Here is a 13,020-nt window from a genome sequence, read left to right on the forward strand (position 1 = left end):
AACAAATTGTCTATACCCTTCAGGTATAAACACAGATTGACTAAACACAATCTGCTTTAGGTCATCGACTTTAGTGAGTCTTTAATTAATATTATGTATTAGATGTATTATGAGCATTTATAAGGATTGTAAATAGGTTTTTGAGCTCTTTTTCCTATTATGCTGTAGATTAACATTAGAATAATATAATACTATGATTACTAATCAAATTAAATTGAATTGTAAAATAGAAAATGATCAGTAGATCAGTAGCTATTAAAATATATATAAGATGTGTTGTGAACATAATTTCGTAATAATAAAAAGCATTTAAAAATCAAAAAAAATTTCGTTACCAATGGAAAAATCTTAAGCAATATTTTGACCATGGCCACTAATTTTGATTAATTATATCCAAAAGCGTACACAAAGTATTACCAATATTGCTGAAAATGATGCATATTAAAAAAAAGATAAATTATACTTACATAGTACCAAAATGCTATCAATTAATCTTACTTATTTTATATACCTACATATGTTGGAGTAAAATTAAATATTATACCTGAAAAATGTTGGTACATACATATTTGTCATGAATGAAATTTACAAGTTGAAATAAAATAAAAATGCTATAAATTTAGCCACAGTACAAGCGATGCGTTGCTAAGGGAAACAATGACGTCAAGCGTTGCTAATGCAAACACTTCACATTTATGTTTATTGGGAGACGCCACTAGTGTTCGTGTAGAGAATATCGCGAAAAATGATACCTACGAACCCTCACAATTATAATAATGACTTCCCGAAATTAATTAGAGAGTCTGGTTTCATATTTGACGCCTGGAAAACTAATACGCGCATCGATTGGAATGAAATCAGTGAGTAAAATTGTTTTGACCTACATATATTTGGCGAGTGGTCTATAAACATATGTAGACCAGTTTGTAGTTTTTGCTTATCTTGTATGAAAATTAAACATCTATGTATATCTGTGATAAACTTGTTTATGTTATCAGGGGCCATCGATGTTGAGAGATTGGTTCTTGAAAGGGATTTCCGAACAATTGATGATCACACATATGAGGTAAAAATTGTTGTGGTTTTCAGTATAATTTCAATTACACAATATGATAAAATTTTCTTGTCGCAATTTAAAGGTATTGAACTGTCAATTAGATACAGAGTTTGATTTGAGAATTTTAGACAGTGGTTTTGTGAAGCTTTTTCGATTAGCTCAATTATCAGTTGAATATCTGTTACAATGCCGGAGGCAATTGGATGTAATAATTTCTTCATCGAAAGAAGATATGAAACAATTAAGAGAAGTATGTTTAGTCGTCATGTATGTATGTATATTGAGTATCAGTATAAATAAAATTTATCTTAAATTTTTTTTTTGTGTGTGTTAGGAGAAAGAGTATTTAAAAAAGCAATTAAACAGCAAAGAAGATGAAATAAGAAAGCTTCAAAATAAGGTTCGCAAGCGACATAAGTCTGCAGGTCAACATAAATACGATGAAATTTCGGAATTTTTAAAGAATTTGGTTCTCAATGGAAGTTCTAATACGACGTTGAGTGTTGGCGAACAAAATTTGGCTGCTCTGTACAAATGTACACACTGTGAGAAGTTATTTCTCAATCAATTTTTCTTACAATCTCATGTTACACGAAGACATTTAAATGGCAACTCACGACTTGATAAAAATAATGTTTTAACTGGAGAAAATGTAGGAGAACTTGTACAATCTAGTGGATTTCATCAGGAGAGTGAGTATAAAATTATGACAGAGAATTTACATCAGGAGATAAAGGATATGAGGGAAAGACTTAGCATTGCTGAAAAACGACATTTTGATGAATTTTTCAATCCGATTAACAAAGTGGAAAATAATGAGATTCAAAAAGAAGAAACTGAATCTAACGAGAAAAGTCAAATTATCGTCGTGGGAAGCACAGAAAATAAATCAAGCATTTCGGAAACCATTGTAAACAATAATGTCACAAAAGAGATGTTTGAAGAATGGAGAAAGGAAGAACAGAATAAGTACATGTCAGAAATAGAAATTTTAAAAGCTCAACTTTTGGATAGCATGAATAAGATGACAGAAGATATAAAAGATTCCACCGTGAAGAATGAGAATATTGATGACAATACTGAAAAATTATTAAATATTACTACTGCATTACGAAAGCAGGAAGAGGAAGTAAGATTTTTAAAAGAACAGTTGGATAAAAAGGTCAAATTCTTTCAATTTAAATACATATGTATGTATATTGATTCATTAAATTTATGCCATAATTTTGTTACAGGCAGTGTCAACTGAATCAGAACTGACATCCCAATTGGAAGGACAAGAAAAAATTTGGAAAGTAAAATTACAATCTTTAGAAGAACAATACACTAGCACAATAGAAGAATTAAAAAGAAATATCACAATAAATACCAGTGAATCTGAAGCTATTCAACAGCAATATAAAATTAAAATCGATGACTTGGAAAAAAATCTAAAAAGTCAACGTCAAGCTCTCGATATCCAATCGCACAAGTTAGATACTATAAATGAAACAAATAAAACACTCTCAGAAATGGTAGAGCAGTATCAACACTTTTCAAAAAATATGCATTACCGTGGCGAGAAAAGACAAAATTTACTTTTAGTTGAAAGTCAAGAAACTCTACCACCTTATGAAGATAATATTCACACTTCTAATGAGGATGTAAGAAGCCTCAATTTAGTAGTTAATAGTGCAGCTGAAAAATTAGTTAGAAGTAGCAGTTCGTTAAACAATAGAACCAAAGAAATTGTAAATCATTTTTCAAGCGACACTAGTGTTGACACAGAATTCGCAGCTGTAAAGAAAGATGACATCAATTCTAAAACTCGTCATCAAGCTAATTTGAAGAAATCTGTATCAGCAAAACAATTATTTACAGAAGCAAAACAAGAAAATATAAGAAAAAGTCCACTAAGGAATAAAAATCAGACATTAAAAAAATCGCAATCAATTGATCAAGTGAAAGACAATAAAAATTTTGCCTCTAATATTGAAAAAGAAATAAAAAATAAACATATAACTAGCACTTCTGATAGCGAAAGCATATCTGGAAATATTACTAAGAAAATACGAATGAAACCAACAAAAAAACAAAGAACTACAAATCTTAGTCCAAGTACTGCGAATAGGTATGGATATTGCAGGTAAAATCAAAATTAAATATAAAAATAATATATTATGCAACTTTAATACTTTTAGCTGGGAGAAAGTTTTGGCTCAGAAACCAAATTTGACAAAAGCCGTAAAGAAAGATCTTCAACTGTTAGTTAAAAAAAGACTGCAACACATTGGAGTTAAATCAAAAGAAAAGGGTATTTCATCTGAAGATTTTAAGAAAGCCGTTAAATTTATGCAACACAAACAACAATTAATGTCAAAAGTAAGTTATTTTTAATTGATTATAATATAAATTCATGTATAGACATCAAAATTGAAATTTTATGTAATGCTGATTATTACATATTTGTTTTAACTTTTAGCAATATCGTGGATATAGCAAAAATAGAAAAACCATTATGAAAAATTTGGATGAAAAGCTTAAGCAGTTGGACATGAGTGAGAGAACGTCGACATCGTCTGCTGTTGAACTTAGTAAACCCAACAGTCCTTTCAGAGTAATGGGATCAATTTTTAGCAATGTAAAAAATAAAGCTTTGAACATTGTTCGATCCAGAGAAAATCTGAAATCAGATTTAGACAGCACTCTACCGATGAAAACTAGACTTACACAAAATAGTCGGTTAAACGAATTCCAAAAGTCCACAGAAGCTATTACTTCCACACCGAATAAACTGAGTGCTAAATCAATATTAGCTATGCTCGACTCACAGGATAAGAACCCTAACATAATGCAAGATACAATTGAAACCAAGGATGAGAAATCAGAAACAAGCACTGGATCCAGCGATGCATCATCTTCCGATGAAGAATCGGAATATTCAGATCCGAATAAGCCTACAAGTGAAGTAATCGTCACCACGGCAATTGCTCACACACCATCAAAATCAATTGAGAATTTATTGAAGTCACCAATACGAAAACCAACCACGAATCTAATTAAAAACCAATCCCCCATCAAAACAGGTATAAAATTATTTGCCATACAATAAAATTATTTGCTCGATCATTTAAAAAATATTGTTTTTTATTTAGTCGAGGTATCAAAAGCTACAATTGTGGAATCTAATGTGCAGTTACATAGTACAGGACGATTTTCTAAATCGGAAACAAATATAAGTAGTACCATATTGGATGACAGTATGTCATTGAGCGAAACTGATACAGGGGATGACACATTGGATAATATTAAAAGCTTTCCACCGAGGAAAGCAATGTCTGAAGACAATGTGAGTACGAAGACAACTTTAATATCTCCAAAAGGTGTTTTGAAGAGTGTCGCTTCTGCAGGATCACTAACAAAGAAGAAAGTATTGTTTGATTTGGATGCCAACGAAGTCAAGCCACCGAGTTCTACCAACTCAACATATACTATTACACAACCAAGTACCCAAGAAGATTCTACCAAAATAGTATCCAATGATTGGAATATTTCGGAGTATGCTACTTCACTATCTTATGACAAATTTTAGAATATAAATTATTCGTTATTAAAATGTTGATTTTTTGCAGTGACGATTTTCAAGATGATGCAACTAATGTGGATGATGTAATAAATTTGAGCACTAAACAGAGTCCCAAGATAGCGGAGATTTCAAAGCTTATTCAATCTCAATTGGGGAGCCGTAGTGAGATCAAACCACCACTCGGAAGTGTTGAAGCAATGTTTCAAGCCAGTACAGTGCAGAACTCTCATAAAAATCTCAAGGAACTAGACTTTACTGTTACTACAAATAAACTTCCAGTACCAGCACCCAGAGCAACTCATAAAAACAGAATCGAGAGTGATATAGAATTATCAGACTGGAGTTTAGATGAACTCATAAATGCAAAATAGTTTCCATAAATAGCGTATAATTGTAAATTCATTTCCAATGACTCGTTAAACAATAAGGCGTAAAAAAATAAATAAAACAATTTCAGTAATAAAAATTATGTTATTTTATTTTAAAATAAGCTGACAGTTTGGAGATAGTATTAAACTGCAATTGATGTTTCTTATGTAAAAATGATGGTGTAGTATACAAAAGAAATCTTCAAGCTTCATTATTAGCCTATTCGTCCTTGACAGCGTCTCCCTTTCCTCCTCTGATCCTACCGGTTCTTCTGGCAGCGATAAGACCGATCTTACGACCAGCGGAAGTACCTCGCTTGACGGTAGATGCCTTACCTAAAATTTGAAAAGTGAAACAGTCAATAACAAGTCATAAATTAGCCTCAGATATAAATGCAAAAAGTTAGAATGAACTTACCAATATGTTGATGGTTACCACCTCCGTGAGGATGCTCAACGGGGTTCATAGCAACACCACGAACCTTAGGCCAGCAGTTACGCTTAACCTTGTATTTGTGATAGGCACGTCCAGCCTTCAACACTGGTTTGTCAACACGACCACCACCAGCAACGACACCTAAACATTAAAACCATTAATTAGTTTAAATGAGAATTGATAAAAAATAATTCGAAGTTCATTAAAATTTCAGATAATTTTTCAATCGTTCAACGCAATACTCAGAGTAGGTAAGGAGTTCATCATGTAATACTATATTATTGAATTTTTGAAGTGATTACTTACCAACCATAGCCCTGTTGTTGGATGGCATGACTTTCTTGGCTCCTGAGGGCAACTTGATGCGAGTTTTGGAGGTTTCGGGGTTGTGAGCGATAACTGTAGCGTAGTTACCGGAAGCACGGGCCAATCGGCCTCGGTCACCAGTCTTTTCTTCTAGATTGCAAACGATTGTACCTTCAGGCATCGTTCCAACAGGCATAACATTTCCTAGAAACATAAAATAAATTTATATGTAAAATAAAATATACGGAGTTAAACGTGAATAAATGAGATCAAAATACTGACCGATTTGGAGAGTTGCTTTTTTGCCACAGTACAAGAATTGTCCGGTGTACATTCCTTCGGGGGCAATGAAAAGTTCCTTACGTGTCTTGAACTTGTAAGGATCTCTAAAGTGAACGACGGCTAGAGGTGCTCCTCTACCTGGGTCGTGAATGATGTCCTACGAAATATGAACATTGTATCGAAAATTCTCACAATCTATTTTGAATAATTGGACAATTGATAGTTTCAAGTACCTTGACGACACCCTTGATGTAACCATGACGTTCGGCATAGTCGAGGGAACGGAGTTTTGGTGCCCCCTTACGTTTCTTTGTATGGGCAACGAATACAGAGCCCGCACCTTTACGCTGCGCCCGGATCACACGACCCATTTTGAAAAGTCTGAAAATTAAAATCAACAATGTTCAAATAAACGTGTCGCAACTTACATTCAAGTTTTGTGTAATTATTGAATTCTTAAAACCATGAAAAATTTCGGTACTGAAATACAAGGTTATGGTTATAAGTATATTAGATATTTGACAGTGGCTTTAAGGTTATGTCTCGTGCCGGGCCAATCGACAATCAAAGTTTGCGCCCTAGTCGGAGACCAGCTCAATTTGTGTGTAATTAGTACCGCTTAAAAGGTCACGAAGATTTCAAAACAGGCATGCGACTTGCCGTTTTATCAAAAAAAACGGCAAGTGTGAGCAGACGTGGGTTGTGGGTTAAGTCTGGAAGAAACTTTCAGGGGGGCCCCGGAAACAAAATATTGCTCGGATAATGAAGATAGTGGGTTTCAGTACCGGTAAATTAACAATTGGGGGCTCGATGGTTGTGAAAAATATAAATAAAGTGAGATTAGCGGGCCGCAGCCGATCAGTTGACGTACCGTGCGGACCACAGACAACAAAGAGAGTGCGTTGGTAGCGCGTTTTTGACAACACCACATGGTTGATCCGTCGATCACGTTTGTCTATGGTTTTGCGTTGATTTTTGTTATATTTTGTATTTTACGCTCAATATTGTTCGAACAACGCTGTGATATTTATCCAATATCTCATAAATTAAAAATAATAATGAGTTGGAGTTTGATTTTTTGTAACACGACGTAATCCAATATATTTTTATAAATTTATATGATTATTTACTACAGTTGTAAGGTTTTAAGTTTGAAACATGTACGGCAGGTCTTTTTAATCTTTTTGAATAGCTGAAAAGTAATCTTTAGGTATATCGGGGGTCGCAAAGTATTTTTTATTGAGGGGAGGAGGCTAGTGTTTTGTACTATTTAAAAACATCACGTACATATGTATGTATATTAAATATTTGTAGACATGTTTTTGAGAATATCAGAAATATAATGTCTTTAATTAAATATAATTAATAAAATGATTCGTTGGCAGGTTAAAATGTTTTTCGAACACATATTTCCACATACAAATTACATTCAAATGCTATTTATCTTTATATCAAAAACAGTATAATTGAAATCTAATGTCCCTTCAAATGAATATATTTTTTAAAAAGATCATTTTTGTAAAATACTTTCCAAAATAATGAATAATGCAAAATTTGTATCATATGGCTATATCCACACTACCGATATTTTCGAATTTTCCATATCCAGTTCCCATATTGCAACTTGTAGTTGCTATTTAGGAAATGGTTATGGAAAAATTCGTAAATATCGGGTGTAGATATCGGTAGTGTGGACGTAGCCTATGACATGCACAATTTTCCACAATTTTCAACATACTAAAACCAACTTTTCCACCAACATACAATTTTCCACCAACAAACAAAAAAAAAAATGTAATGAAGACGTAAGCAGGATTGATGTACAGGTTTATTTAAAAATATAATCTACCTACTAGATTAATATGAAATAATATATGATCTTAGTTGTTATTTTGTTTTTTGTTTAAAAATGATTCAAAACCTATTGAAAATCATAAATGATGTAAAACTAAAATAATTATGAAATAAATAATCACATTTATTTGTGTAACATTACAAAGGTAAAAATCTATTATTGTTTATTGGCATTTTAGCATTTAATTAAGTAGGTATGTACATAAATTTTTTTTAAACTCTGATCTATCCTTTAGTAAACATATTGACAATGTTGTAGCTCGAGCGTCGAAGGCCCTCGGGTTCGTCATCCGGTCCTCCAAATGCTTTACTTCTATAAAATCATACAAAATACTATATTGTGCATACGTAAGAAGTATTGTTGAGTTTGCATCCCAAGTTTGGAACCCAGAGTACTCTGGTGCAAGAGACAGATTGGAGCGCATTCAGAAGAGATTCTTGAGGTACGTCAGTAGCCGTTTTGGATTAACCTATACTTCCTATGAAGATGCTTGTAGGTGTCAGCATCTACTTCCTCTTGTCAAAAGAAGGGAGATAGCTGACATCTCAACAATTTTGAACATCCTTAACGGCTCGATCGACTGTCCTCAATTATTGAGCAGACTATCATTGCGTGTACCAAATAGAATGACTAGATGTAATGAGCTCCTTTACATACCTAATACTTTTTCTAATTATGGAAGAAGCTCATTCATCTGGCGTGCAAGCTCCACCGTCAACACACTAATCTTAACAATTTCTATGTTTGACTTATTTAATATTAATGCTATACAAGCTAGAGTAATTATTGCAAATTTGTTTTTCGATGATTAATTTTAATGAAAATTTACGATTGTGATTATGAATTTTTATTTTGATGTATTTATTTTGTCTTTTTGTTTTTTGTTATATATTATATTTTTTTTATTATTTCATAATTTTTATCATATTATTTTGATATTTTTATTATACTGTCATTTCTATTTTTTTTTTCTTTTTTTGTTTTCTTTAACTATCTTACTCTATTATCATTTTTGTTTCTTATTTTAAATGTTTGAGCTTTTCTTTTTTTTACCTATATGTGAAAATTATTAATGGTTTACTTAACATAATTATATTTTTTTACTATCAATCTATGTAACTTAATAAACTGTAAATTTTCCAAATAAATAAATAAATAAATAAATAAATAATTGTATGTGTCACTTAATTTTTTTCAGTAATATAATTTTTGTATGTTGGTATGACGACGTGTAGAATAGATTGGCAAACGTGAGCTCTGCCTCTTCCTTTGCCGGTGTGCTCGCCCTCGTGTCGGTACGTACGCTCCCAGCGTCTTCTATTCGTTGCTTTTCCATCGGCATTCGTTCGATTCGGCTAACAATAAGCTTTCTTATTTCCAGTTTGTCGTCGACTTTCACACTCCCTCGTCAAGATGGTCGCACCAAAGAAAGAGGTAACTAATTCAGCCCACTAGTGACACGTGCCCGAACTTAACCTCACTTCCATACTGTACATTTTCCTATCTATCTTTAGTGCACCACCTCATGTATACTTATTTAAATTTCAGAAAAAGGATAAGGAATCCATCAACTCCAGATTGGCCATGGTCATTAAATCTGGAAAATATTTCCTCGGATACAAACAGACCCTCAAAACCTTGCGCCAAGGAAAGGCAAAGTTGGTCATCATCGCCAACAACACACCTCCTCTAAGGTGAGACTACTAAGAAGTAGAGTTTCCCAACTTTTGTTACAGGCATTTTGCCTTGTTATTACTTTATAGGGGAAGCATACGGAGTCACATGACTAAGAAGTATGGTTTCCTTATACGAATTCTCTCTCAAGAGAATGTTTACGGGAAACCTATGGAGTAGTCAGTGTAACCGTGTGTGGACTGCCTCATTGAATGTGAGTGTAATTTCACACACTTTCTGTATGTAAAGTAGTAGTATTTATACACATTAAATATTCATTTGGTTTGTATCTCAAAAGAATATTAAATAAAACTTGATAGTATATACTAAAAAGCTTTCCGATTTGCAAGTCTCATGTTTAATTTAAATTTATAGGAAATCTGAGATTGAATACTACGCTATGTTGGCAAGAACCGGAGTCCATCACTACACTGGCAACAACATCGAACTCGGCACAGCTTGCGGTAAATACTACCGAGTGTGCACAATGTCGATCACTGATCCAGGAGATTCAGACATCATCAGATCGCTGGAAAAGAAAGACACAGCCCAAACCGCTTAAATTTTATTTGTATTTTTTAAGTAAAATAAACCTGTAAAAATCTAATGTTAACTTGTTTTATTTTATTTGAACAAAATATGTGTACCACAGAACAAAATTTATAGTTATGGCCATTTTCAATTTTGCGAATTTAATTAACTTTTAACATTTGAAAGAGATTTGTTATAAGTTATTTATCAATTGACTTGACACTGAACAGAATTCAATGTGGGTTTGCTTCATGATATTGATCTATCACCTGTTTCAATCAACGTTTTATGACTTGTTATTCTTTGGTCTAATCTACATCAGTGCTACTCAAACTCTGGTTTGCGACCCAGTACTGGTCCATGCACCGGCAGTAGCCGGTCTGCGGACAAATACGTCATTAAAAAATTAAAACTAGCTTATGACAACGTTGTATCATCTCATCCATTATATAAAGACAAGCCCTGCAAACTTGAGATTATTTAGGGTACTATTCCGAGATATGGGCGCTAATTAAGAACAATTATTATCACATGCTGCCATATGTTGGTTGTCAACGGGTGTCAAGTACTGAAGAGAGTATTTCAGCTCAGGGATGAGATCGCTAAATTTCTACAACAAAACCAATAACTTATGTCAGAACTATTTCAAAATATAAACTGAGTAGGCAAGCTAGCATATTTTTTTGGATTTTGAATGAAATTTTTCCATGCAAGGAAGAATGTCATCTTGATTTGCAATAGCAGACAATGCGGATAGGTGGAAACGAAGACTAAAATCATGGAAGATTCGTGTTTTTAAAAGATTGCTATTCACGAAGGAGGAGAGGAGCCTAATATGACAATTTAAAAATATGATGGTGGTCCGTGAGAATTACTGAAAAATATATGCTGGTCCGCCAACTGAAAATGTTAGAGTAGCACTGATCTACATAGAGATGTACAATAACAGATGTGGCCTGAAACGTGTTTCCCTTTTCAGGAGTACAATCTCTTGGAAGCTAGCTGGTCATTTTTGTCTTCCTTCCATTTTTTTCATACGTTCCCTTGCGCATTTAACTCCCCGCACCTCGTTTGGTCTGCTTTCTCCAGGAAAATTTGTTTGCAATGCTTCATCTATGTATGTTGTATATCTATGGCTAACCTGAGTTTGTTATATCTCCGTCAATGGTCAGAATTCAAATGATCGACATTTCCAACTAGAATTGAAATATAATACAACATAATATATAAAATACATTATGTTGATTTGAATGGTGGTTAGCAAGGTAACCAGCCTAAATTTGTTCTGATGTAAGCTGTTAAAGCGATTGTTGCCAATTTTAGGTTCTAAAGGGGCACTTGAATATAATTTCTAAATTGATTCAGTTTCAGCTAATACAAAATGTTATATTTTTGGTAAAATATTCATTTTGAAAATTCAATTTTCAAATTAAACGTTGCTAGTTGATTTGAAAATAACAAATGAACTTAAGTTAGATTATTCATGGCTGACTGAAACGTCTTTCGCTACCTTTATATTTAAAGTAAGTAACCCTTTTGATATGGTTTATTTGAATTTGCGAACTATTTTATTATGTCTGTAGACGATATATAGTACTATATGAGTATTGAGTACATACGTACATACATACATATTTGTAAAAGGGGGAAAGGAAGGCTGCAAGGAAAAAAGATGGATGAAATTAGAAAAATGTTTGAGGGGGTGAGAGTTGCGCAAATTAGAGACTAAAGAAGCGTATTGGAGAAGCTTTCATTTGGCAGTGGATAGTGAATGATGTAAATGATGATGATGACATATTTACATTAGACTGTATTTATTTAGTAACTTCGTTTGATTTGATCAGTTAGTTATATTATCAGTCTCACTGCTTGACTTCTGTCTATCAAAGAATACTTGAAACAATAATAAGGTGACTAGCCGTCCTCCTTTAGAGAGAACAGTCCTTTTGTAAGTAATGTCTTCTCTCGAAAAGTGTCTTCCTTTTCGATATTTGAAGCCTAATCTGTAAATCTCGGTATTCGAAGCTCAATCCAAGTTGTATTAATTCATTATTTATAGAAATTATTTCCAAATATGTAAAATTTTATTTAAAAGTTTATACAATCCAGTTAACGGAAGTATAAAATAATTTAAATTTCAAATTTAGTGGAGTTTATTCGCTTGTATTAAGTTTCAGTTTTAATAATTAATTTCATTTATTTACAATGTGCTTGTATCGTTCTTGTTACTCTATATTTTATTTTCAATATCAAATTTCATTTAAGAGATGGAGAAATCAAAAAAGTGGTCGTTTATTGTCGAAATTCCATTTCAACAATCAATTGAAAAATACATTTCCATTCCTCGCAAAGAAAAATACCAATGTGTTCTGCAATATTCTTTTATTTAAGATATTTTTTTTTATCAATTTATTTGTGTCTTCCTTTTCATTGTAAAAAAGTTGGTCACCTTAATAATAAGCGATTTACTGACCATTCATTTTTATTTACATATGTATATACATATGTTTATTTTATTTTATTTTATTGTCACAAATCAATACACACTCGCCATTACAGATTTGCTCCAATGCGACGGGTGTTCGTTAATGAAATACATAAACAATCAGAAATCAGAAATACAGTAATACATACATATACAATCAGAATATATAGAATATAACAATTAATCAGAAATAATAATCATAGTGACATCTATGGATTTTCAGATTACTGTGTATAATTAATACAAATTAGATTTAATACCAATTTTCAGGAACCGTTTCAGCAATGATCAGATAAAATTGGCAAACTCTGATAGAGAAACGATCGATTTGGAGTCACAAAACCCCCAAATCTAACCAGCAGTGGCGAGGACACGAACCTATGACCTCAGTGATGCTAAATATATACGCTATCACTAAGCCAAACTGCTGGCTTAGTGATAGCGTATATATTAATATTAAT

General features: G+C 32.6%; 3 protein-coding genes across 4 annotated transcripts; 2 read left to right on the forward strand and 1 right to left on the reverse strand.

Annotated features, from left to right (window-relative positions):
• The first annotated feature begins 405 nt into the window (after window positions 1-405).
• LOC143916758 (uncharacterized) lies at window positions 406-5,083 on the forward strand. Its single transcript, XM_077438000.1, has 9 exons — window positions 406-860; window positions 999-1,066; window positions 1,140-1,307; window positions 1,392-2,219; window positions 2,293-3,167; window positions 3,238-3,418; window positions 3,519-4,122; window positions 4,192-4,594; window positions 4,669-5,083. Exons 1-9 carry the CDS (start codon window positions 746-748, stop codon window positions 4,991-4,993), a joined length of 3,567 nt encoding a protein of 1,188 aa, XP_077294126.1. The 5' UTR covers window positions 406-745; the 3' UTR covers window positions 4,994-5,083.
• Window positions 5,080-7,153, reverse strand: RpL8 (ribosomal protein L8). 2 transcript variants are annotated; one of them, XM_077438001.1, is made up of 6 exons: window positions 6,886-7,153; window positions 6,248-6,395; window positions 6,015-6,171; window positions 5,733-5,936; window positions 5,409-5,567; window positions 5,080-5,326 (listed from the first exon to the last, which is right to left on the reverse strand). In XM_077438001.1, exons 2-6 carry the CDS (start codon window positions 6,383-6,385, stop codon window positions 5,211-5,213), a joined length of 774 nt encoding a protein of 257 aa, XP_077294127.1. In that variant the 5' UTR covers window positions 6,386-6,395; window positions 6,886-7,153; the 3' UTR covers window positions 5,080-5,210. The 2 variants fall into 2 exon arrangements, with proteins under 2 accessions (XP_077294127.1, XP_077294128.1); XM_077438002.1 differs by having other exon boundaries at window positions 6,800-6,909.
• Window positions 7,154-9,073: 1,920 nt separating this feature from the next.
• RpL30 (ribosomal protein L30) lies at window positions 9,074-10,195 on the forward strand. Its single transcript, XM_077437310.1, has 4 exons — window positions 9,074-9,164; window positions 9,251-9,303; window positions 9,418-9,563; window positions 9,919-10,195. The coding sequence occupies exons 2-4, from the start codon at window positions 9,283-9,285 to the stop codon at window positions 10,103-10,105; spliced, it is 354 nt and encodes a 117-aa protein (XP_077293436.1). The 5' UTR covers window positions 9,074-9,164; window positions 9,251-9,282; the 3' UTR covers window positions 10,106-10,195.
• Window positions 10,196-13,020: the final 2,825 nt, after the last annotated feature.

Source organism: Arctopsyche grandis, chromosome 9, assembly GCF_051622035.1.
Source record: "Arctopsyche grandis isolate Sample6627 chromosome 9, ASM5162203v2, whole genome shotgun sequence".
Classification (NCBI taxonomy): Eukaryota; Metazoa; Arthropoda; class Insecta; order Trichoptera; family Hydropsychidae; genus Arctopsyche; species Arctopsyche grandis.